The 25599-nt window shown below is 50.0% G+C and overlaps 1 protein-coding gene across 3 annotated transcripts in view; it reads left to right on the top strand.

Moving 5' to 3' along the window:
* Ak8 (adenylate kinase 8) overlaps positions 1-25599 on the top strand; it is a 120178-nt gene that overhangs the window by 19698 nt on the left and 74881 nt on the right. For all 3 annotated transcript variants that reach the window (XM_048431879.3, XM_085681452.2, XM_048431878.3), the window contains 4 exons: positions 18722-18803; positions 19302-19373; positions 20407-20607; positions 24919-25050. In XM_048431879.3, coding sequence (XP_048287836.3) covers positions 18722-18803; positions 19302-19373; positions 20407-20607; positions 24919-25050 — 487 coding nt within the window. The remainder of the gene's footprint in view (positions 1-18721; positions 18804-19301; positions 19374-20406; positions 20608-24918; positions 25051-25599) is intronic.

The raw sequence follows: 25599 nt of genomic DNA, 5'->3' as shown, positions 1-25599 counted from the left end.
CTTAGCAAGGTCTTCATTTGGGCTATTATTTTTCTCAGTCCTAAAATTTCAGTTGGTTCTTCTTTCTGCCTCCGGCTTCTTTGCCAAGACTCCGATCTTCCCATCATTTACTAGATTGGCTTCAAAAACAACCCACAAACTATCTGCTTTAGAGCCTTGGTTTTGCGAATGATTCCAGCCCTTGAGCCGTTGGTCCCACAGTGATGGAGTCTCTCTTCCTCCACGTGAGTCAGGGCTGGCCTGGCTCTCTGTGGGCTGAGTGGATGCTTTTCCTGTCATGAGACCCTGGGTCCTGCCCTGTGGTGAATGTTGACGTTTTTGTCTTGGCAGGTGATTGATTCATGTGGATTCTAGCATGTTCCAACCAGGGGGCTCTAGGTTTTGGTTTTGATGTGAATCTTGTTTTCGACTGCATTGTGAGGACTGCAGGGACATCCCTTGCTGCGTCAGGGACTGTCAGGGGCCCTGGATGAGATCAAAGCCTTCACTTCTCAGCACATTCCTTGGAATGCTGTTGGGGAAGGCATGGCAGCAGGATGTGAGGCGACCAGTCACGTTGAATTCACAGCCAGGAAGCGGAGAGAGACAGATGCTGGTGCTAAGCTCGCTCTCTCCTTTGTATTACTCTGAGAATCCAGCCCCTGTTCAGGGTGGGTCTTCTCTGCTCAGTTAAGCCTCTCTTTAGATGCCCTCCCGGACACCCAGCAATGTGATTCCATGGCGGTTCCAATTCCAGTGAGGCTAGCAGGTTAATCATCATTTCCCTAAAACAAAACAAACAAACATGAGTGAAATTAACCTCGTGCTAAAAAAAAGCCTGTAGTCACCCACTGTAGCAAAAACTAACTCTGGGGCTTCCTGCGTAGCACCGCCCCTGGTTACTTCCTGTTCTGGGGGCTTCCTTCCTAAGTATCCTCCTTGGTTACTTCCTGTTCTGGAGTCTGCCTTCCTAAATTCCTTTTCTCACCACTTCCTGTTATACTCCTCAGTCTTCTAAGTTCCTTCCCTGGTCACTTCCTGTTCTGGGGGCTGCCTTCCTAAGTACCTTCCAGGTTACTTCCTGTTCTGGGGGCTGCCTTCCTAAGCTCCCTCCCTGGTCACTTCCAGGCAGAAAGTTGTGATTTTTCTTCCAAGACTCTATTTCCTACTACTGTGCCCATACCGGAACTACGTAGTAGGAAACTGGAGAAAGGGAGAGCTAGGAGCACATCCATTACAATCTCTTAGGACCCCATTTCTGAGTCATGCTGGCTGCAGCAGGAAAGCCTGTGGACTGGAGATCCTCCCACACCCTCCCTGACCCTGACCTCTCTCGGGGCCCCTTTTCCATCCCCTATTTGGTACCTACTTTAAGTGTTCAGGATGCGTGAATGCGTGGGTATGTCAAGGTAGGGTGTGTTTAATCCATTCTGCCCAGACCTGGAGCCTGTGTAACACACATATATATACATGTGTGCAGTGCAGATATAGTATCTCTCCCTCCATCCCTCCTCTTCCCTCCCTTAACAATTGATTTGGGGGGCAGGCAGGATCTAGAAGATCACTTAGGTGTTTTTTTTTCCCGGTGTGGTGGTGAGTGAGCAGCTGTTTTCACAGCCTTGCCCTGTGTGCTCCAGTCATGTGAACTATGAAGAGGTCACGTATCAGCTGAAGTCTTGGGGTCAAAGAGTGGTCTGAAGGGTTTTTGCTTTCTACTACCTCAAGTCACTCACAGCCAGCCAGTGGTCTCCTACCCAGGCTTGAGCAGGTGCCCAGAGCAGGGGCTCTTCGGACAAACTTTGCTGCGATGAGATCACTTGGGGCTTGCTGCTTCTGTGTCTGTGTGGCAGCCGCTCAGCTCTGACGTAATACAAAAGCAGCTAAATTCAGGAGCAATGGAAGGGTAGGGCTGCTCCCCAGTAAAACTTTACTGACACATCCAGGGTTGTCCAGGTGGATACACTGGCTTGTGTTGCAGGAGTCACCCTGAAGGGGCCTGGCTGTCATGGTCTGTGGGGGTGTTCTGTGGGCCTCCTCTCCACCCCACCCCCAGTCATAACTGTGGGAACACAGGAGATGGGAGGGAGGCAAGGAGTGAATAGAGAAGGAAAAGGGGGTAGCTCACTCTGCTGTCATGTAACTGGGGACAAACTGGCTGGCATGGAAACTGAGTCATCTGGAGCCAGCTGGGCAGCTCTGAGAGTCACTGTCCCTCTCCAGTCTCAGAACAGACAGAACAGTACTGATCGGTGTAAGTGTTTTTCTTCATTACTGCATCCCGGCGGCTATAAACGTGGAAGCCACAAATGCTTGAGGCTGAGTTAGGGTGGCCTTGTGTGTCCTGGGAGCAAGATACATTCACATGAGCCCAGCTGCCCCGCTGCACTTCTGTTTTAACACATTCGGAATGTGACACAAAGGGCTGGGGAGGGCTGAACAATTAGGAGCACCTGCAGCTCCTGCAGAGGACCAGAGTTCGGCTCCCAGCAACCATATCAGGTGGCTCACAACTGCCTGTAACTCCAGCTCCAGGGTATCTACTTCTTCTGTCTTCTATGGGTAGCTGCTTATAAACGTGCAGACATACGTACATAAATAAATCTTTAAAGATGAAACATGAAATAGACACTGACCCAGCTGGTCAGGGCTTCCTGGTCTCTATCAGACTTTATGGACTGATGGTTTCGGGGAGACTGAGGTTTCCAGTTATCTCAGTTGTATGTCTCAAGCTTGCCCTCCAGGAGACGTAAGAGTCACGCAGCTCACCCTGGCTTTGCACCTCCGATCCTTGTGCCCACCTGTCCTGAGTGCTGGGTTACAGACATGGACCACACTGGTTTCTGCAGTGCCAGAGATGGAGCCAGGGCTTTGCATATGGTACCAGTCACTCTTCCAGCTGAGCTGCATCCCCAGCCCCAGCACAGTCTGACGTCCAGCAGCCCATCTTGAACCTATTACAAGCTTGAGCCATGCAGCCTTTTCTGCAGTACACCTGCAGTGTAAGCCAAGTTCAAGGTCAGGCTTCCTTGACCAAGAGTTCTTCCCAAGAGCTCCCACTGTCATTAATCTACTATTATCTACTTTTATTGATGTGTTTATATCATAATTGATGCCTTGATTATATCTTATTCCATCTTTTCTTGCATGTGAGTGTGTGCAGGTGTATGTTGCATGTGTGTGGAGGCCTGAGTGTGACATCAGTGTCTTCCATGACTGTTCTCCACTTTCATTTACTGAGGGGGTGTCTCTTGTATGGATGGGATGTCTCCTGTATGGATGGGGTATCTCCTGTATGGATGGGGTGCCTCCTGTATGGATGGGTTGTCTCCTGAATGGATGGGTTGTCTCCTGTATGGATGGGGTATCTCCTGTATAGATGGGGTGCCTCCTGTATAGATGGGGTGCCTCCTGTATGGATGGGGTGCCTCCTGTATGGATGGGGTGCCTCCTGTATGGATGGGGTGTCTCCTGTATGGATGGGGTGCCTCCTGTATGGATGGGGTGTCTCCTGTATGAATGGGGTGTCTCCTGTATGAATGGGGTGCCTCCTGTATGGATGGGGTGTCTCCTGTATAGATGGGGTATCTCCTGTATAGATGGGGGGGGTCTCCTGGAGACTTGGTCACCATTCCTTCCTTCACGCCTCCATTTCCCCATCTTGCACAACAACGGGGTTGTGCGTGAAGACTGAGGTGCCTCTGACCTACGTGTCTGTGATTGTGTCCAGCCAGTGTTTCCTGCAGGGAAAGAACCACCTTCTTCAATTTGTTTTAAGATTTCTTTTAACCTTCAAGGGGCATCTGGAGCCGTTTTCATCTCTTCCCGACGGAGACAGAATTCCAGGGCGAGGCGAGGCTTCTAATTATGAGCTTTGGTTGTTCAAAAGCAAAACAAACCCTCACCCAAAACAAGCAGGCTCTCTTGCTTTTCAGGAGAAAAATGACACATATGCATATTCATTTATATGGTAATTATTATTATTTAACTACACAGGGACTGGAATTGGTAATTTAGAGCACAAAAACCTTGCAGGAATAGCGTTCCGGGAAGCATAACCCATCAGGAGGCTGTGGTTAATGCTCTGTTTCTTTTCCTTCTTCTGCTTTTTTCTTCTTTTGCAATCTCTTTGAAGAATTTTATTTGAAGTGACCATCAAATGCATTAGAGAAAGAGAAATTAGCAGTTGGTTTCAGAACTATGGAAAGGTGGCAGCTCAACCTGCTAGAGATATATGAGCTGCTCCTTAGGGACAGCCATGTCCCTGAGGTCAGCATGTGCCCACACTTCTCTTGGACAAAGGCAGGTGTGGGCCCTGGGAATGTGCATAAGAAGGGTCAGAACCAGAGACACCACGGCACCTTGGCCAGAATGCGTGCACTCTGATTGATGTGGACGGTTGACGCTCCCTTCCTGTTGCTTCCCACCTGCTAGCACGCAGGAGGCCCCGGTTCAATTCCAAGCACTGCAATTTAAAAAACCTGCTGTGACAGAAAGAAAAAGAAAAAGAAAATGAATGCATTTTTTTTTTTTTTTGGCCACAGTCCATCCATTCAAATTGTTCAGAACTCAGAAACCACCGAAGGCCCTTCTCCTGGCCACGCCCAGCTACCTGGGCTCCTCCCCTCAAGACAGCTGTAGAGCAACTTGCCTTCAGAAGATGCAGGTGTACACAGAGGAAACACCTGTTTCTTTAAAATAAATATGAATCCGGGCATGGCACACATCTGTCACTCTGCCCTGGTGGGTCAGGCAGGCAGGTCCCCGGTGCTTCCTGTCCAGAGAGTATAGCTGAATCAGTGAGCCTCCTTGTGTGTGTGCACACGCATGCACACACACACACACACACACTTTCCCATGCAATGTCTTTAGAGCCCCACAGCCTGCCTCCCACCCCCACCCCTGAAGCCTGGGCTCAGCTTCATCCCTCCATCACCCTCCCTCCCTGGATACCCAGGCCTTTTAGTCCTCCTCTGGATTGACCCCGCCGCACTCAGGACCTCCACACTCCGTGGCACATAGACCCCAAGGTACCTGCCCTTGGTTTTCTACTTTCTGGTGCCCACATCTCATGCAGTCCCCATCTCTGGAGCAGGCGAGACCACGGCCTGGCATCACATCATACAGTAATGTGTCTCCACAGTCTGGAGGGGAGGTTCTTCTTGTTGGCACCATACAAAGAGCAGCCAGGTTGGAGGGGTCCCCGTGATGTCTCTGGGCACCTCAGACAGCAGCCAGCCTCCACCCACAGGAGCCGGAGACCTCGGCCACACAGCAGGAACAAATGGAGGCTGTCCCACTCTGCATGAACCAAGAAGAGAGTTCCTCCTCACTCCAGCCTCCAGATGAGAGCACACTTCAGAGAAGTGTTATGCCTTCCTTATGATATGCGTCGTAAACAGGTGTGAGTCTTTCCCACACCCTAGCTGAGGAAGGATGGTGGGGAGGAGCCCTTGCCTGAATCCTCTCCTCTCTTTCACTTATTTCCCAGTTGTTGTCCTCCTGGATCTGGTTTGGTGACAGAACAGGGCCTGTAGAAGTGTGTGTGCCACAGTGACAGCAGCTGACCTAAAGCTCTATTGGTGGCCTGGAAAACACCCTCAGTTCTGGTCCACTGACCCTCAGTCCACAGCCCAGTCCCCACTGCTGTCCGAGCCTCCGTTCCCCTCCCGATTATTTGTGTGCATATATTTGTGTACAGTGCCTTCCCATCACTCCACATTTATTATTATTATTATTATTATTATTAGTGTATATGTGCATGTGAGGGGGACCAGTGGACTCCAGAAGAGGTCTTTGGATCCCCTGGAGTAGTAGGCAATTGGGAGCCACCTGATGTGGGTGCTGGGAACCAAACTCGCGTCCCCTGGAAGAGCAGTAGGTGCTCTTAGCCTCCGAGCCATCTCTCCAGCTCTTCCACCTCTGAGACGCTCTTCTGCTTCTACCCAGGGTTTGCCTGTCTCTGCCTTCCTGGCACTGGCATCACAACTGTATGCCAACAGTTTATGTTGTTATGTGGGCTCTGGGCTTCTACGTCCTCATGCTTGCACAGGGGGTGCTCTACTGGTGGAGCCATCTCTCCAGCCCCAGTTTCCCTCTTTATAATAAGATTGTAGGTAGATAACTTCCAAAAACTATTTAAAAAAAAAACATATATTGAGCTGGACGGTGGTGGCCCATGCCTTTAATCCCAGTGCTTGGGAGGCAAAAGCAGATGATCTCTGTGAGTTTGAGGCCAGCCTGGTCTGCAAGAGCTAGTTCCAGGATATCCAGACAACCAGAGCTGTTACACAGAGAAAAACCTGTCTCAAAAAAACAATATATACGCATATAATATACTTCAATATATATATTGAGAAAGGGAAGTCAGTGTGATGCTACAACTAGAGTCCCAGCATTTAAGAAGCAGAGGCAGGAAGATTGCTGAGAGTTAGAGGCAAGCCTGGGCTACAGCATGAGATCCCTTCTCAAACAAAGGATACTAAGAAAACAAGTCAGAAATCATCCACGAGGCAGGGTGATGGTCTTGCTTTAACATCAGACGTCTTGATGGTTGAACATTATTTCTGCCCATTGAAGGAATAAAAAAAAAAACACTGGAAAACTTCTCAGCAAAGGGCATCACAGCAACTTGAAAAATGGGTTCTGAAGAACTTGGACCCCAGGCCTCAAGGGGTGCTTCCACTTGGGATGTGGCAGTTGAACTTGACCAGGGCGTGGGAGACCAAAGTCTAATGAGAGACTTGAACACTTGAGAGACTTGGGGGTCACCAGATAGCCCTCCATGGTCCATCTAAACCACCCAGGGCAGCAGCCGCACCGTCTCCTGAAGGAACCAGAAGAGAAACATGTCTATAGTGCTGACATCTCCACCTGAACTTTCCACTCTGACCACACCGCTCTGTTGGGTCCTAACCACCATCCCCCTTCTGTGGATCAAGGTTTTATTGGCATGGTGATACCAAACCTGTCAGTATTTTTGGAGCATGGGGCCCAAGGAGCATGGGGGTCTATGGAGCACGGGATCCCTCCCGGGCACCATGTGAGAGGCGAGGGGACTCTCTCACTGACCTCTCAAAGCATGGACACTCAGTGACCAGTGCACTGAATATCGGTTTCCTCTCCTTGCATTACAAACTTAGGGGCTTACAACAACCCATTTAGTATGCCTGCATCTCAGTGAGTCTGGATCTGATCTCAGCCACCAGGATTCTTTCCTCTGGGTCTACAATCAAGAAATTGGCAGGAAGTCGCTGGACACACAGCTTGTGCCCACCCCGCTTTTCTGAGCCACCCCTCAGATGGCTGGGCTGGGACACGCAGACAGGAAGTGGCTGGAGAGTCTCCCAGGACTGGGCGCTGCAGGGCATGGCTCAGACAATGACTGCCTCGTTCTCTGGCTGGAAGATCCAGCCCTGTGCTCAGTGCCATGTGCTGCCCTTGTGTTCACTCAGACAGGCTAAGATACTCCACTGTCGGAGGAGCTTGGTTGATGTGAGCCGTAAGTATTATACGGTGAATGTACAGCCGACAGATTCAGAGACGAACCCACAAGTGTACAATTTATGGGGAGCCCGACGGGAGCCTGACTTGCAGGACTTTGGGAGCACCTGTCTTTTGGATAGTCGCTGTCAATTCTGTAGAAATCTTGTGAAACTGTGACGTTTCTCCCTTTCATGATGAGATTTATCCCCAAATATCCCAGCAATGTATAAAATCATTCTTTAAACCCAACTTTTCCTGTACTGGCATCTGGCTACCTTTCCCCACACTGTGGGGCTCTGGTGTGAAACCTTTGTTCTCATCGTCAAATCTACATAAAGCTAGACCCCACAATTATCCTTATTGACAGGGATCATTGATGAGAAAGGAGCCCTGAGCAGGAGGCACTGAGCAGGAGAGACAGCATGTCTGCTCTCTCTGTATTTACCTTTCCCCTTCATGTGACACAAGGTCTAGTCTAGGAAATTAACTGTGTGCAGCTTTACCCCCAAAATATACAGGACAAAAGCTTGGGTCGCTAAACCAGCCGCAGAGAAAGAGAGTCCTTCTCACCTGGGTGTCAGCAGAGAGACCACAAGGATGCTTAGACTGGGGGAGGGGGTCAGGCTTCATCCTAATCCTCCCAGTATCTGTCGGGGGAGCTTCACAGCCATGCCCCTTCTGACACATAAGGCGCCTACCTTTTATCCATCCTGTTAGCCCTAAGCAATGCATGCTTGGTGTCATTGTTATTTACCAGAAAATTGTTAACGTTGTCTGTGTGGGTATGTAAACTGGAAACCTTGTGGGATGGGAAAATCAGAGGAACATCAAAAGAGAAATATCGAGGAGGAACATCGAAAGGGGAACATCAAGAGGGTGTTAGAGAGGGCATGGGAAGAATAAATGGGACATGATAAAAAGACTTATGTGAGCTCATTTATTTCATTTACCCTCAGATTTTTTTAGTTGGATTTTTGCCTGCTATAGTGAATGCCTCTGAATCCTGAGAGGTTTAGTGGGCTTAACCCCAACATAAACCTCGATACGTGGTGAAAGCCATCTGCGTGTGACTTAGGGGTGGAGGACTGATGCTTGTTTCTTCTGTGCTTTGTGCCGGAGTACAGTGTCAGCTGGGCGAGCATGGCGGTGCACACCTGTGATTTCAGCGCCTGGAGAGGTGGGCGAGAAGGGAAAGGGAATGGTGGGTCAGGGAGAAAGGAGGGAGAGGGAGAAAGAAGAAAGGAAGGGGCCTGGAGAGATGGCTCAGAGGTTAAGAGCACTGGCTGCTCTTCCAGGGGTCTTGAGTTCAATTCCCAACAGCCACATGGTGGCTCACAACAGTCTGTAATGAGATCTGGTGCCGTCTTTTGGCCTGCAGGCATACATGCAGGCAGAACAGTTTGAGAGTGAGGCTGGCAGTACACCAAGAGCCTTAAAGACCATTGTCAGGGCCATGATCTAATGAGGTTGGAGGCATAGCACACCCAAGGAGTAGGTAGTGCACAGTCTTCCTATAGGGATCCATCAGGGACAAAAGCCACTGGGCATAATTCAAGAATCCAGGCACCCTGTGTTCTGACCACTGCATTTCAGACTTCGGGGTGAGGGTTGTTGACAGAGGAAGGCAAGCAAAAGCCACATACGGCAAAAAGTATATAACTATTCCACTGAGAAGAGAATCGTGCTATGGAAATGCTGTCTCTCAACACCATCCCCCCTGCAAAGCAACAGTGGCCTCCCTGCCTGCACGAGACCATCACAGTCTGCCTGTGGGCTACCGACATTCCTTTGTAGGAGAGAGTAGGAAGGGTCATTGGACCCTCGACTGAGTGTCCAGCCTCTCTCTCTAGTCATTTGCATGCAATTCTGTCCTAACTGTACATAGTCTTGGGTCTCATATATTCAGGGCTAGGGTATATGGGCTAGGTGGAAGGTTAATTGAGGGAACTCCATGTATGTGGCCATGGGGAAACCACCACCCCACCACCCAGGGCGGCTGCTTTGGGGTCACTGGCATTTCTGTCAGTAACTCCCCACCCATGCACCCATGCTCCAGATATGAGCCCAATAAACCCGTTGATCCCGGGGGTAAACTGGTGGAATCCACTCTTGGTTTTGACACTGGAACTGTATGAGGACAGGGTAGGTGTCATTTATGTCTTCCCTTCCCCCTGCCTAGAAAGAAATTCTCACAACTACAAACCATGATGAGCCAGCATTTGTTAGCACGCATGCCAGCGGCCCTGAACAACTGGACCAGGAGAGGCAAGGGAGGGCAGAGGGGCTGCAGAAAGATGAGTGTGAGTGGGGGGGGTGCCAAGCAAGCCTAACACCCACTGCCCAGAGGCCAGGCAGGCAGTGAGTGCATGAGGCTGGTTCCCTGTGCACTCTTTCCTCGAGCTAGGGAGAGCAGGCATCAGGTTGAGGGTGCAGCAGCCCAGTGGAGAGAATGCTTGCTCAGCAAGCAGAAGGCCTATGCTCCACCTCCCCTCACTGCATGAAACTAGGCTTGGTGGTACTCACCGGTGCTGTGGCGTGTTCGCTGAAGATGTGTTACATTTGTTTATGCTGTGGAATGTTTGTTTAATGATGCAAAGATGTGTTGCATTCTTTTATGTGGTATTTGTTTAACCCTGTGAAGCTGTGTCACTGTGCCTGTCTAAAACAGGCCAGACGGTGGTGGCGCACTTGGGAGGCAGAGGCAGGCAGATCTCTGTGAGTTCGAGACCAGCCTGGTCTACAAGAGCTAGTTCCAGGACAGGCAACAAAGCTACAGAGAAACCCTGTCTAGAAAAACAAAACAAAACAAAAAAACCTAAAACACCTGATGGTCTAATAAAGAGCTGAATGGCTAAAAAAGCTAGGCAGGAGAGCGATAGGCAGGCTGGCAGGCAGAGAGAATAAATAGGAGGAGAAATCTGGGACGAGAAAATGGAGGAGTAAAAGAGGAGAGGAGGACTCCAGGGAGCAGGCACCCAGCTACACAGCCAGCTATGGAGTGTATAGAATAGAGAAAGACAAGCCCAGAGGCAAAAGGTAGCTGGGATAATTTAAGAACAGCTTTCTAGAAACAAGCCAAGCTAAAGCCGGGTGCTCATTAGTAACAAGACTCCGTGTGTTTATTTGGGAGCTGGGTGGCAGTCATCCCAAAGTTCAAAGTAAACAAACAAAGAAAAAACCAACTACACACCTGTAGTCCCAACACTGGGGGGGGGGCAGCAAGATCAGAAGTTCAAGGTCATTCTTGGCTACACTGTTGAGTTCAAGGTCAGCCTGCAACAGTCTCAGCCGCAGGCGACCCAGTCTCAAGAGAAAGAGGTGCCAGCTCTGGCTCATGGTGGTGACTGGAAGCTGGGTTGTCTCCTACCCTGAGAGCCACAGAAGTGTCTTGGGTGTGTCTTTACTCCACGTAGAACCTAAAGCTTCTCGGGGCTCACACGTGTGTGCAATCGTGATAATTCTGATTTCACAACAAAAGGAGTGGGCACTGAGTGTGTTTCTGACCCTGAGTTTTAAGCTTACTTGCTTGGTAGGTTTCTTTTTTTTTTTCCTTTTTTCTTTTTTTTGGTTTTTCAAGACAGGGTTTCTCTGTAGCTTTGGAGCCTGCTCTGGAACTAGCTCTTGTAGATCAGGCTGGCCTCGAACTCACAGAGATCCACCTGCATCTGCCTCCCAAGTGCTGGGATTAATACCTGGTAGGTTTCTAGAATCTCCACCCTCATTTTGGCCACAGTTTCTGTTGCTCCATGGCCACAGCGCTTTACAGTCAGTTCCTCACGGTGGAAGTGTTACCCAAGCAGAGGAGCCAATCCACCGCACAGAACCGGGGCTGCTTGCTTTACTTCTCCTTGGGGTGTTAATTGGGTTGACTTCAGGGTCTGTCACTCCATGAACGTGGGCCACTGGGCCACTGTGGAGGCTCAGGGATCAGTAGCTGTCCTTGGCACATCCATGGCTCTATGAGGCCTCTGTGCAGATGCAGCTCGGAGCTGGAAAGGAAGCGGAGGTTTGAATTCCTGGCACAGCACCAGGCAGAGCACGGAGTTTTATTACCACTTTATCCACCTCCCTTATGGGGCTCATGGACAACCAGGCCGTGGGGCGGTGGGATGTAGCCAGCGCCAGCTGAGGGAGGAGACACGTTATCGTTGAATAAACCTATGTGACTGGTCGCATCCCATCGCCACGCCCTCCCCGCCGCCACGCCCTCCCCCGCCGCCACGCCCTTCCCAGTGCCACATGGGAACTTTGCTTTCTCTGAACTATTTTTGGAAACTAACAGGATTCTAGCAGGAGAGCGGGGCTGTCTGAACAAAAACAAACTAGGGGGATTTGTGGGGCGAGGGGAGGAGGGATTGATTTTGTTTTTAGATCTCTCAATATTTAGCCCAGGCGTTGAACCCATAACAGTCCTGTTTCCGCCTCCCCAGAGCTGGGATTATAGGTGTTCATTGTGCCACCCCCGTCCCCAAAGGAAATAACTATGTTTTGATGTTCAGTGCGTCCTTAGAGGCAACTGACCATCCTGGCTGGTTCCCATTTTGTATAATGGCATGCTCCTTAGTTCTACCCAGTTAGCTGGGTAGAACTAAGCTAAGAGATCCCGGACTCACCCCAAAGGGGGCTCTGCTGGCCTTGGCTGTATGGAAGCACAATGTGGTTTGTGTGCTGACGGCTAAGCAGCCAGGTTGTGGTACAGGGGTTGGGGGAGGACACTGTCAGGCATGAATTCGCAGAAGTGAAAATCAACTCACCAGCACCCTTGGCTGACTGAGGTACCAGGTCCTGTTTGGGGAAAATCTCCTCTCACCTGGCTCCTGGAAGGCCAGCCTCTCCTCTCCACAAGCCATTTTTGTGCTTAGTTCTGCAGACCCAAGTAGGAGTCCTTCCTGCATGCAGTTGGAGATTGGTCTACCTAGTTGGGAGTGATTATGTGAACCCCAGTACTGAAACAAAAGGATCGGGTACATATCGAGTTCATGGCCAGTCTGGGCCACACATACAAACAACAGTTCACTTTTCTCAAAATTATAAGGGTCGAGGTGAAGCTAGTGAAGTCCAGCCCATCTCCCTGGCTGCCTGCCTGGTCTCATAATGGCATTTTTTTTTAATGTTACATTTTCTTTTTTCTTTATTTAGTGTGTGTATGTACATGTGTGTGCAGAGGTCACAAGGCAACTTGTGGGAGCCCATTTTCTCCTCCCATATGGGTTCCAGGAACTGAACTCAAGTTGCCAGGCTCGGTGGCAAGTGCCTTTACCCACTGTGCCATCTCACTAGCCCCCTTTTCTCTTATGTGTTGGGGATCACTTAGCATTTCATTAGAGAAAAAGCAGGGCAGTGTGGGATTTCTGATGCCTCTAATACTTGTTTTGGTAACTCAGACTTTGGGCCAAGGGAATGTGATGAGAATCTAAGCCTCCAGCCTCTGTTGGCCTCCTGGAGACCCTGGATGAACCAGCCAGCAGCTCCCAGATGCCTCCAATTGAGCCTTCTCTAGTGATCCACAGTCGGAGCCAGGAGGAGATCGGGCAGTTCTGGGGGATGCCCCAGGGAACACCCACATTCTGGCTTCCCTTTGAGGAGCAGGGAGGAAGAGAAGCACATCACAGAGGCAGCGGTTCCGAGGGCAGCCAAGCTTCCCACAGGCCTTGCTAAGTGCGCTTTGATAAGTCAGGAGAGCAGAAAGGGCCAGTGTTGTGCACAATGCAGGCCGAGCCTTACTGCATCGGGCCATGCTCCGCTGCGCCTCGCCAGCTTCCCTGGGCTGCCTGGCTTCTCTGCTTCCCTTTCTTGCAGCTGTGACATCTGCTCGGTGCCTGTCCCTCCTATGATACCATGCCCCTTGCAGCTGTGCAGGCCCCCAGCTCTGTGCGGAGTGCCCTGAGCATACGGCCTTTTTGATGTGTGATAAAACAGAGCCGAGCCACGGGGGTACGGTGAGCTAAGGCGCTGGAATATCAATTAACCTGCTCAGAACAAAGCTGGGGCTCCAGTGTGGAGCAGACAACTCACCAAGGTGTCAGGAAGAGGGATAATGTATTCTAATTAGGGGTTGCCGGATACCTCTGCACCAGGCCACCCCTGGACCCACAAACCTAGCGGGGCACAGTGGTGGCAAACGTCTCAGTGTGGCTGGCACGGCTGTCATCGGTCGGTGTGTCCTGACTGATTACTTCTTGCTTTGCCAAAAGTGTTCTCGGCTCTGATTGCCATTCCCCCCTGGTATGGGCGTCCATTTTCCGCTGTGCCGGAAGCCTCTGTGAAAGTTGTGTGTTCTGGGGAAGAGGGCTGAGCCTGGGGCACTCACACAGGGCTCTTCCAGACACTGTCCGTCTAAAGGCCACGGATGTGGACCCACGTGGACACGTGTCTGCCTGCCTGCCCTGTGGGACGAGGGGCTGCCCGTGAATACCTTAGGAGCCTCCTTCAAGTCAGAGCAGACCCGAAGGCCCCCTTCCTCTTCCTAAAGTCTCCAACCCACACAGGAGGTCATCCAAGCCCAGGAGTCAGGAGGTGTCCCTTGTTTTACTTCCTTTCTGTGATCATTGGGAAGCCGACTTTTGCTTGGGTGACGTGGGCTGAGAGCTGTTCCTGTAAATAGCCAGCTGCAAGGGCTTTGGACCCAGTGCTGAAATCTGCTGTGGACTCATGCTCAGGAAGGCAATATTAAAATCAGGTCTTTCCAGGAAGGCCTGCCTCTTCCACTTTCCAGAAGTGACTCAAACCTGCAGTCCCAGGACTTGGAACGCTGAGGCAGGAGGATTGCTGCAGCAGGCATGAGACCAGTCTAGTCTACATAACCAAGACCCTGTCTTTAAAACAAAACAAAGAAAAGGGGGTCTCAAAACTGAATGACCAGCTCCTGTGTAGAGGAAGCAGGCAGGGCTCATGATTTCCACTTCACACTCATCGTAGGAGATGTGTGTACGTGTGCATGTGTGTGGGTGTGTGGGTGGGTGGGTGCATACATGTGTGTGTTTGAGAGTTTAGCTGAAGTACCCAAGACGCTGGTCCTCTCCTCCCCATCAGGAAGGGAGGGATCGGGCTGCAGCCATGCCTCAGTCCCTGCAGATGCTCGTTTGCATCTGTGGGGCTTCCTCTTCCTCTTGCCTGCAGTCCAGCACTTTGTTGCCTATAACAAGGACTTGAGGGATCCAAAAGCTGTTAATTTTTTCTCTCTTTTGCTTCATTAGTTCTGAAACCAAGGCTCTGCGGCAGTGTTTCCCTGTATAAAGAATTAATGAAAGCTTGCCTGGTTTCTTCAGGGTGCTTTAGGATGTAAATTTGTTTAGGTTTTTATAAACCCGTCAGTGGAGGCGGCTGACGCCTGAATATTTCAGTAGTGAGGAAGTGTGGGTCTGATAGTATGCACCTGCACACGTGTGTGTGGTCCTGATAGTATGCACCTGCACACGTGTGTGTGGGCCTGATAGTATGCACCTGCACATGTGTGTGTGGTCCTGATAGTATACACCTGCACACGTGTGTGTGGGCCTGATAGTATGCACCTGCACACGTTGTGTGGGCCTGATAGTATGCACCTGCACACGTGTGTGTGGTCCTGATAGTATGCACCTGCACACGTGTGTGTGGGCCTGATAGTATGTACCTGCACACGTGTGTGTGGGCCTGATAGTATGCACCTGCACACGTGTGTGTGGGCCTGATAGTATGCACCTGCACACGTGTGTGTGGGCCTGATAGTATGCACCTGCACACGTGTGTGTGGGCCTGATAGTATGCACCTGCACACGTGTGTGTGGGCCTGATAGTATGCACCTGCACACGTGTGTGTGGGCCTGATAGTATGCACCTGCACACGTGTGTGTGGGCCTGATAGTATGCACCTGCACACGTGTGTGTGGGCCTGATAGTATGCACCTGCACACGTGTGTGTGGGCCTGATAGTATGCACCTGCACACGTGTGTGTGGAAACCAACGGTCACTGTCTGGTGTCATCTTCTTTTTATCTCAACCTTGTTTATTTGTTTTTGAGACATGGTTTCTCTGTGTAGCTGTGGCTGTCCTGGAACTCACTATGTAGGCCAGGTTGACCTCAAAATCAGAGAACTGTCTGTCTTTGTCTCCAGAGTGTTGGACTGAAGGCATGTACCACTGTTCCTGGCTCTGCCTTATTTTGAGATAGTCTCTCTCTGAACCTGGAACTTTTCATTTCAGTTAGCCTGCTGGCCAGCAAGTTCCTGAGGTCCTCTTGTTTCTAGTTTCCCAGAGCTGGGGTTTTAGGCACACCACCACGTCTGATTTTTTTGTGTGTGTATTCTGGGGAATACAAATGTGGGTACCCACGTTTGTGCACCAAACACTACCCACTGGGCCATCTCCCCAGCCTCTGTGCCTTTTTGGTTCTAAGGAAAAATGCCTTTTGCCAGAACCTGCTCTCTGTAAGTCAGGGTAGGAGGTGTGGACTCACCCGCTCTGACCACAGAGACACTGAATCCTCAGGATGACTGGGAGGAGAGACTCTGGGGAGGGGAGTTCCTATTGCCTCCCTTCACTGTGAAGTGGACTTGAAGCCATTGTTTGTGCTCACTCTTTTTTTTATATTTATTTATTTATTTATTAATTATGTATACAATATTCTGTCTGTGTGTATGTCTGCAGGCCAGAAGAGGGCACCAGACCTCATTACAGATGGTTGTGAGCCACCATGTGGTTGCCGGGAATTGAACTTAGGAACTTTGGAAGAGCAGGCAATGCTCTTAACCACTGAGCCATCTCTCCAGCCCCTTGCGCTCACTCTTTTTTTTTTTTAATATTTATTTATTTATTTATTATGTATACAATATTCTGTCTGTGTTTATGCCTGAAGGCCAGAAGAGGGCACCAGACCCCATTACAGATGGTTGTGAGCCACCATGTGGTTGCTGGGAATTGAACTCAGGACCTTTGGAAGAGCAGGCAATGCTCTTAACCTCTGAGCCATCTCTCCAGCCCCTGAGCTCACTCTTTAAAAATTTGCTTTATTGCTTTATCTTAATTTCCAATCTAAAGGTGTAGATAGTGTGTCTGTGTGCATGTGTATATGTATGTATTGTATGTATGTGTGTGCATGTATATGTATGTGAATGTGTGTATGTGTGTGTATATGTGTTTGTGTGTGTCTCTGTGTGTATGTATGTGTGTGTTTATAGGTATGAATGTGTGTATGTGTTTGTGTGTGTGCATGTGCGTGTGTGTGTGTGCGCACTAACTCTAGACTCTCTGGATTTGAAAAGATTCTAGCAACTGTTAAACGCAAAAATTGCTAAGGGACAAGAAAACAAACAGGAAGGGGAGTCACTGACTTCTGCCATAGAACATCAACTGCTCATGAATTAATCTACACACCCAGTGCTATTTCAGAATACTCAGGGCGTCTATCTCAAGACAGCAAAACGTGTTTTGATGCTCACCTGAAAGAATGCATTTTTAAAAAAGAAGAGAAAATGTGTTCTGTTTAATATTAAAAAATTATAAAATTATAACTTTAAAGGTTAAATAAAAATAGGTTAGTTATCTACAGGTAGGAAGAGGGGACAGGCAAGCTCGTGGCAGTGATTCCAGCTTGAGAAGAGAAGTGTCAGCCAGGGAAAGGCTGTTCCAAGGCTGGGACAGCTGGGAGCCTCGAGGCAGCAAGTTAGATGTTAGCTTCATGTGTTCACAAAAGAAAACATGGTTCTATAAATATTAGGTGTAAGCACATGAGAGAACCCAGTTTAAATATGAGTGAATATTTACCTCCTTTCATGGTTGGAAAGGCCTCTTTGTGCCTCCACAAACGCCAGAGTCCAAAGCAGGAGTGCAGGCACCGACTCAACAACAAAACCAGCATGTTAAAAACAACACTGTGTACGCTTGACGGCCACAGGCAAACCTTGGAAAATGTGGTGACAGTCTCTGCCTCAAATGGGTTCACTTCTTAATATGTAAATTAAAGCAGCCCAGGGCTGTGTTATATTTTTACTGGACAGGTTTTCTCCAGGGTCGTGTCCAGCATCGGAAACCATGCAGGGAATGGAGACAGGTGCTCTTCCATCAGACTTATAAACTGTGGTGTGATGGGGCTTGGGAGGTGGTCCAGCAATTAAGGGGGCTGCAGCTCTTCTGAAGGCTTGAGTTCTGTTCTCAGCACCCACATCGGTGACTCACCACTGCCTTGTAGCTCCAGTTCCAGGGAATCTGATGCTCTTCCTGGCACGGCCATGCCTGACTTTGCTCCTGAGACCCCTGGTCTCAGCACTCCTGTATTCAGCACACGGAAGGACTGTGTACCCAGACATGTTCACCAGTGTCAGGACTTACAGAGTGAATCTCTCTATAGAAAAGGAGTTATTAGAAGGACTTAGAGGCTGTGGTCCAGCTAACCCAACAATGGCTGCCTATGAATCGAAGATCCTAAAATCCAGTAGTAGTTCATTCTACAAGGCTGGATGTCTCAGCTGTTCTTCAGTAGATACTAGAATCCAGAAGAAGAAGAGGAAAAAGAAAAGAAGAAGGAAGAGGAGGCTCTAATGCCAGTGAAGGAATGGACTTGTTAAGAAGGTCAAGAGCAAGCAGGCAGAGAGAGAGAGAGAGAGAGGGAGGTATAGCTTAATGGGGGCTTGCTTCTTTCATGGCCTAATATAGGCTTCCAACAGAAGGTATGATCAGATTAAAGGTGTGTCAAAAACCAGCATTAAAGGTGTGTCTTCCTACCTCAAAGATCTTCTGGCTCCGAAGACGAGTCAGCAGCCGCGACAGGTGATGCAGTTGTCAGGCAGGCTTCTTTGTTTGAAAGGTCCCAGCACCCTTTAGACCTCATATATATTGGTTTTTCGAGACAGGGTTTCTCTGTAGCTTGGAAGCCTGTCCCGGAACTACCTCTTGTAGGCCAGGCTGGCCTCGAACTCACAAAGATCCTCCTGCCTCTGCCTCCCGAGTGCTGGGATTAAAGGCGTGCGCCACCAACACCCAGCTCTAAAATATAATCTAAAATAGGGAGGGGCAGCTTAGGAGGTAAAGGTGCGTTTTGCTGTCAACACTGATAACCTGAGTTCTACCCACATGGTAGAAGAATAGAACTAACTCTTGAAAATTGCCTTCTGACCTCCACATGTGTGCTGTGGCAAGTGCACACCTACACACACACACACACACACACACACACACACTTACCTACATGCACATATACACACCTCCTACCCACTCACACACGCACAAAATAAATAAATAAATGTAAAAGAATTAGTAATGAACCCCTCCATGCTCTTTCTCTAGGGCTGGATCCTGGATGGCATCCCTGAGAGGCGGGAACAGGCGCTGATGATCCAGACTGTGGGGCTGGCGCCCAGGCACGTCAGTGAGTAGACACCCCCCCCCCCCCCGGCCCCAGCTGCCCCGAGCGTGCAATATGAATATGAATCCTGCTCTTTAACACTGGCTCCCTCCCTTCTTCTCCCCTGGGTCCAGTCCTTGTCCATGGGAGGGTTTCAAGGGCTTGGAATCCAGAAAGAAAAAGACGCATTAGGTAAGACCTTGCTTCAGTGACAAAGCTAATGTGTGGAGAGAGAGCTTGTCATGTAGAAAAACAGGCAATCTCCACGCTGTGGGCCTCTTCAGGAAACCAAGGGAAAGGTGGCAGGGACCAATCACAGAAAAAGTCTACATGGCGATTTCCCACAAGGAAAACTGCGGACCAGTGACTTGTTCCACCGGGGACTGTCTGTGGGATGGTTTAGGGCTATCTAGGAGATGGGTGACATGGGGGGCTGTATGTCATCACAGCAGAGGCCCCGAGGTTCAAATGTGTGGCCCCTGAGCCCTGAACACCTCGCTTGTTCCTTTCTTCTCTGCCCAGTTGTGCTTAATGCTCCTGATACAGTCCTGATCGAGAGAAACATGGGGAAGCGGATTGACCCCAACACTGGAGGTATGATGACCCCACCCTCGCCCCAAGGCATTCAAGAACAGTAAGGGGCTGTCCCGTCCCGCCCTCTGCTCCAGGACCCCAGGGGGCCGCACAGAAGCCCCAGCAGGCAAGAAGAGAGAAACATCAGGGGTGAAAGGCAGTCTTGTTTTCAGGGACCCGGACTCTCTGGGTTCTGAAGAGCTTGCCTTGAGTCTCGGAACCACGCACTGGGGACACGGTACAGGGGGCTGGTGTTCTTCCTGGGAAACTGTGTGCCCCACACGGCTTGCTCCGAGTGTGGAGAAATACGGCACATGAGTTTCCTGAGAAAATTGTCCTGTGCCACAAACGGATCTAAAGTGGCCACATTGTTGGGGGTAGAAACAAGAGGAAGGTACCTACCTCTCTCGGGTTTGGTTTTCTCTGGACTTGGGGTAGAAGCTTGAATTGCTCTGAGGACAAATTGAGTATGTAGGCCTACCTCAGGGCCTAGTGCAAAGTCAGCACTCAGGAATCTGTGGCTGCTCTTAGTCCTGGGCTGAGGGGCACCGCTGTCCTTCTCGAGATGAGCTGTCATATAGTCTAGGTCGGCCTTGTGCTTGCTATGTAGGCAAATATGACCTTGAACATTTGATCTTTCTGCCTCCATTATAAATGGCCTAAGAATAGAGAGTCACTTGAGGGTCCCCACATTTAGAATGTCCTGGAGGGAGGAGAAAGGCATACCAGCCATCGGTCTGAGAAAGTTGTCATGACTCCACCAAGTATGTAAATGCCACAAGCCACCACACTTGGTCTAAGAGGTGCTGGGAATTGAACCCAGGACCTTGTGCATTTTAGGCAAGCACTTTACCAACTAAGCTACATCTATCCCCAATCCATCATTGTCTTTTTATTGTTGTGACCAGCAGCTGATGTTACTCGTGCATTGTTATATGTAAGAGCCTTGGTGGTGGGATGGTGAGTCACATGCCCTGGCAACGAGACAGGCAGTGCAGCAGAGCCCGCGGCAGCCCTGGGTGGGTACTCCAACCCCGTGCCTCTCCCTGCGCAGAGATCTACCACACCACCTTCGACTGGCCCCCCGAGCCTGAAATACAGAACCGGCTGATCGAGCCAGAAGGCATCTCAGAGATAGAAACAGCGAAGAGGCTGCTAGAATACCACAGAAACATCATCAGGATTCTTCCTTCCTACCCCAAAATCCTGAAGATCATCAGCGCAGACCAGCCATGTGTGGACGTCTTCTACCAGGGTAAAGACAGGCTGCCCCACATTGAACCACACAAGGGCTGGGGTCCCTCTGACCACCTGACCACCCTGCTCATCCCACTACCCCTCAGACTGGCAGCAGCAGCAGCTGGGATGTGTGGGGACCCTGAGTGACAAGTTGATGGGTCATGCAGGGACCCCTGGGTGTGACTCTATCCCCAGCCACAGAGTGTTTGGGGGGATATCTCCCTTTCTTTATCCACAGAGTGTTTGGGGAGGGGTATGATGGTAGCAAAGACCTGAGGCCTGATCTTGAATAAGAAGAAAGAGAACTATATAAAGATTAAGACAAAGACAAACACATTCATTATCAACCCAAAGCAGGCACGGTACTCCACGAGCTGGGATAGATTGCCTGCTGCCCACCACCAGACCGCATGGCCAGCCATATAAGTGATAGGCGTTCAAGGGCAACCTTGCAGAAATGGGCTATTTATAAATATTTTTAAAATATTTAAGTTTTGACGTCTCAAAATCCTCTTATCCCCTCACGTGTGCTACCAGAGGAAAAGGCACTTAAAGTATTTCAACACAAGAAGGTGTCAGCAGACCTTTGAGGCCCTTGATGGCCCCTTTCTTGTAGGCGCTTTAAATCTCTTCAAGGAAACAGAATTGAGACGATGGTGTGGCTCAGTTGGTAGGACGCGTGAAGTGTTGGCTTCCACATAAAACCTGGCATGCAGGCAGGAGGAACAGAAGATTAGGGCCTCTCTGTTATACAGAAATTTTGGAAGCCACCCTGGACTGCCTGAGACCATGTGTTTTTTTTTTTTTAAAAAAAAAGACAGACCAGGCGGTGGTGGCGCACACCTTTAATCCTAGCACTTGGGAGGCAGAGGCAGGAGGATCTCTGTGAGTTCAAGAACAGTCTGGTCTATAAGAGCTAGTTCCAGGGCAGGCTCCAAAGCTGTAGAGAAACCCTGTCTCGAAAACAAAACAAAACAAAAATACAAAAACAAAACAAAACAAAACAAAAGACAAATCATTTTAAGTCAAGTGTGGAAGGACATCTCTGTAAAGCCAGTACTTAGGATGCTGAGGCAGGAAGACAGACAATTTGTGGCCAGCTTGGGAAGTATAGGGTGACCCTGCTGCAAAATTTTAAATTTAAATTTGGAAAAACTCGGAGGGCTACCGGTGTGGCTTCACTGGTGGAGCGCTTGCCCAGCGTGCCCCCGAGGCAGTGCCTGCACTTGCCAAGTAGAGGCAGGGATATCAAAAGTGCAAAGCCATCCTCAGCTGTGTAGCAAATACACGAGACCCTATCGTAAAAGGGGGGGGGGAGGGAAACAGTGTTTGTTCTGCGAGCATGAGAGTCTAGGTTTAATCTCTAGCACCCATGTAAAAAGGTCAGGTGTGACAGGACATACATGTAATCCCAACACAGGGACGAACAGACAGACAGATCCCAGCCTCACCTACTTGGTGGGCTCCAGGCCCCTGGGACTTTATTTCAAAAGACAAGTCGGATGGCTCCCGAGATTGTCCTCTGACTTCTAAATGTGCACACACACTCCTGGGCGCCTGTGAGCAAGCAAGCACACCCTCACACACACCAAAAAGATAAGTGTCCTTTTGATTGGGTATGGGTTTCAGACACTTCTCTGTCAACCCTCTGCAGCCTTCTCTGCCTGGGGCCTCTCTGCACTCTCTGGGGAACCCCAAGCCCTCTGCCGCCTGCCTTCACCAGTGGGCAGGCGTCCGGAAGGTGGTACTGTGTAACATGTCAGGTTGAGACTGCCTTGAATTTTCCAGAGCTCTGCTTCTTGAGGAGATCTTTAGTAGCAAACACATGCTTTTAAGATAAACATCTACCATGTTAATCTTATGCCACGGTTCCGAGTTTACACATTAATTACTTCTAAATTGCTTAATTAAATTTAAAAGTGCATATGATCATTCATAAAGAATTCATGCCTGGAATTGTAAATAAAAATGTGAGCATCTAAATATTAATTATTATTAATTAATAATGTGGAGAGATAAGTTGAAAATCGGACTGCAAGATTCCCTCTGTGTTGTTTTTTTAATCTCAGTGCATCCAGGCGCCATCTATTTCCAAAAAGAATAACTGGATGTGGAGACCGTCTGGGGGATCGTTACTTCTAATTAACTTAGTTATTTACTGTAAATTAGGCATCATTTGTAAGCAGGCTGCTTCTCTGTAGTGTCTGTGCTTTTGAGAGGTTCTGGGTTACAGAGGCCTGAGAATTGGGAGCTATGGAAGGGTCTCCTGCTTTGGGCTGCCCTAGAGGAGGAACGGTACCCCAACCGTAACTTTGAGAGAGTTGTCATGACTCTACCAAGACTCCAGACAGCACTAACTGTCTGTCCAACAGGACAAGGATGATAGCTCCCTCATGAAATGGCAGGCCAAACAGATGAATATTTAACTTAGCAGTTCACACGTTGCCACGGTGCGATGTGTCCACAGTGGTGGTGACCACAGCCTTAGTGGTGGTGACCACAGCCTTGGCGGTGGTCAACTCTAACTCACTGTGCTGCTAGTTCTGAAAAGAAGGAACTGTAAACCCTAATGACCCAGTGAGATGATCCCGTAACGATGCCAGAGTTCAGGGCAGGGATGACAGCTCAGTTGTAGGGTGCTTATGCAGGCAGGGGGCCCGAGTTTGGATTCCCAGCACCCCCTACCAAGGCTGGCAACGTGAGTTTGATCCCCAGGACTCACGCGGTGGAAGGAGAGAACTGACTCCCTAGCACTGCCCTTTGATCTCACACGCACTGTGGCGTGTGCATGGATGCAAACTAATAAATTCAATTAAAAAGACATTAAAGGCTGGTCTAATGACGCAGACCTATAATCCTGGTTATGGGGAAGCAGGGACAGGTAAAGTTCAGGTTCAGTGAGAGACCTAAAAATATAAGGTAGACAGTGACTACCAACATTGACCTCATGGCCCCATATGCAGGAACTTATATGCACACATGCAACCCCCCCCCACATAAACATACGCATGCATACCTATGGATAAACCATACGTGCAACCCCCCCATATAAACATATGCATGCATACCCATGGATAAACCATACATGCAACCCCCCCAAGATTTCAAAGTCTGTATAATGAACAAATGCTGTTGGCTCTCAATTGGGCTCCTTTTGCCTCACTACCTCCAGGGGCAGACAGTTGACTATGTTCAAACACATTTATTGGTTGTGCTATTGGCATCTCATGGATAGAAGCCAGGTTGAGCTTCAAATGCCACTTGAGCCACAAGATTGGAAAATCCCATGATGGGCACACCTACAAATCCCCCCTAAGATGAGCCCTTCCTCATGATGGGATCTCCTTGACAAAGGAAGATTGGCAGGTGCCACTCGGAGCTGCCCTTAGGTAGGACAGCCTGGGGGCCTTGGCAGAAGGTGAGGTCTTGAGGGAGGAGACTTTGTCTTGAAGGCTGTGCAGACCGAGTCTGCAGCCTCTGTGGTGGCCAGCTGTCCTATGCAGGTTCCCTCCAGGCAGCTCTCTGGCAGCCCCTCCTCCTGTTCTCACATTTCCCCTCTTCAGGGTGGGCACAGAAGGGGACCTGCTTGATGTGAAGTACCTCTTCCCTGAACTTTCTGGCGTCCTGTGCCTTCCCACAGTGAAGACTCCTCTTTGTTCAAGATGTTCACCCCTGTCTTTCCACCCTTCTCTTCATCAAATGCCAGAGGAACAGCACAGGTCAGGAGAATATGGCGGAGTCGGCCCGCTCCTGCGACCTTTTTCATTACTGCCTTTTTGGAGTCTCGGAACAAAGTTAGCGTCCCTGGAGTGAGGCCGTACAAATTATTCTCCACCGATTCCAGAGTCCTTTAGAAGTCCCTGCACACCAGGCCTCTTCTCAACCCTCTGCACTTATCAAAGCCTTTGTGCGACACACAGCACTCGCCTCCCCTAGGAGACCAGCCTGGCTCTGGGGCTTCAGGTTAGAGGCTCAGGCCGGATGAAGACTGGAAAGCGCCTAACTGAACAGTAAATGAGAGGTGCTTTCCTGTCTAGGGCAGCCTCCCACCTCCAACACACTCAGCGGGAACTGGGGGAAACAAGGCTGCCTGCTGCACGCTGTGGAGCGGTTCCAGGACAGGGCTTAGAAGCTGCATCCCTCCCTGTGCACCTCGGTGCCTGGCCGCGTGGTTCTTCTGCGGTTCTTTTCCCTGATAATTCCTTGGTGGTTCGAATGTCAGGTGCACTGAAGGGTCCCGCTGTGCTGCAGAACCCATGCAGGAGTGTGAGCGGGCTCCTTTCCTCATCGGACCTGGGTTTGATATTCTCATTTGCTCTTGTTCCAGCTCTGACTTACGTCCAAACTGGCCACCGATGCAATGCCCCATTCACCCCCAAGGTGCTGCTGTGTGGGCCATTGGGCAGTGGGAAGAGTTTGCAGGCGGCCCTTCTGGCTCAGAGATACGGCCTTGTTGACAGTGAGTATCTCACCGGAAGTGTGGCTACCTGCCTCCTACCAGCCCGGGCTTTGTGTGTCACTGGCTGTTGGGAACGTTCTCCTTCCTGTTCTTGCTTGTTAACCTTTCCTACTCAGTTCACCTCCGTCAGCATAGAAAGTTTTTCTTCAGAGGACATCACCATGAAGACAGTAACCCATTAATCACATCCACAACCCAAGGGGCCCGAACATTTTCTAGCTGTCCATCTTCATGTCCCCTAGAGCACTCCCCTCCCCTCCCCGCCGCCCGCCCCCCAGTGCTTCCAAGCAGCCCCTCACTGGGTCCTGCTGTTTCCTTCTTGGCCTGGCTCGGCTCCCCCAACCCAGGTCAGTGTGACAACAGGCAACACTTTCTGCACCAGAGGAAGACGCCTTGCTCTGCACAGTTTCAATAAATATTTCACCAGGCAGAGAGAAAAATATTGAAATCAGCTCTCGGGGTCTTTTGCCGACGTAGTCCCAGGTGGCCTGGGCTGCTGGCCTGTGTTAGTGGGATCGAGGGCCAGGAGGGAGGGAGAAGCGACTGCAG

The sequence above is a fragment of the Myodes glareolus genome, chromosome 21, assembly GCF_982192425.1.
Source record: "Myodes glareolus chromosome 21, mMyoGla1.1, whole genome shotgun sequence".
Lineage (NCBI taxonomy): Eukaryota > Metazoa > Chordata > Mammalia > Rodentia > Cricetidae > Myodes > Myodes glareolus.
The sequence above is the reverse complement of the archived record's forward strand: the minus strand, read 5'-3'. Positions and strand labels throughout refer to the sequence as shown.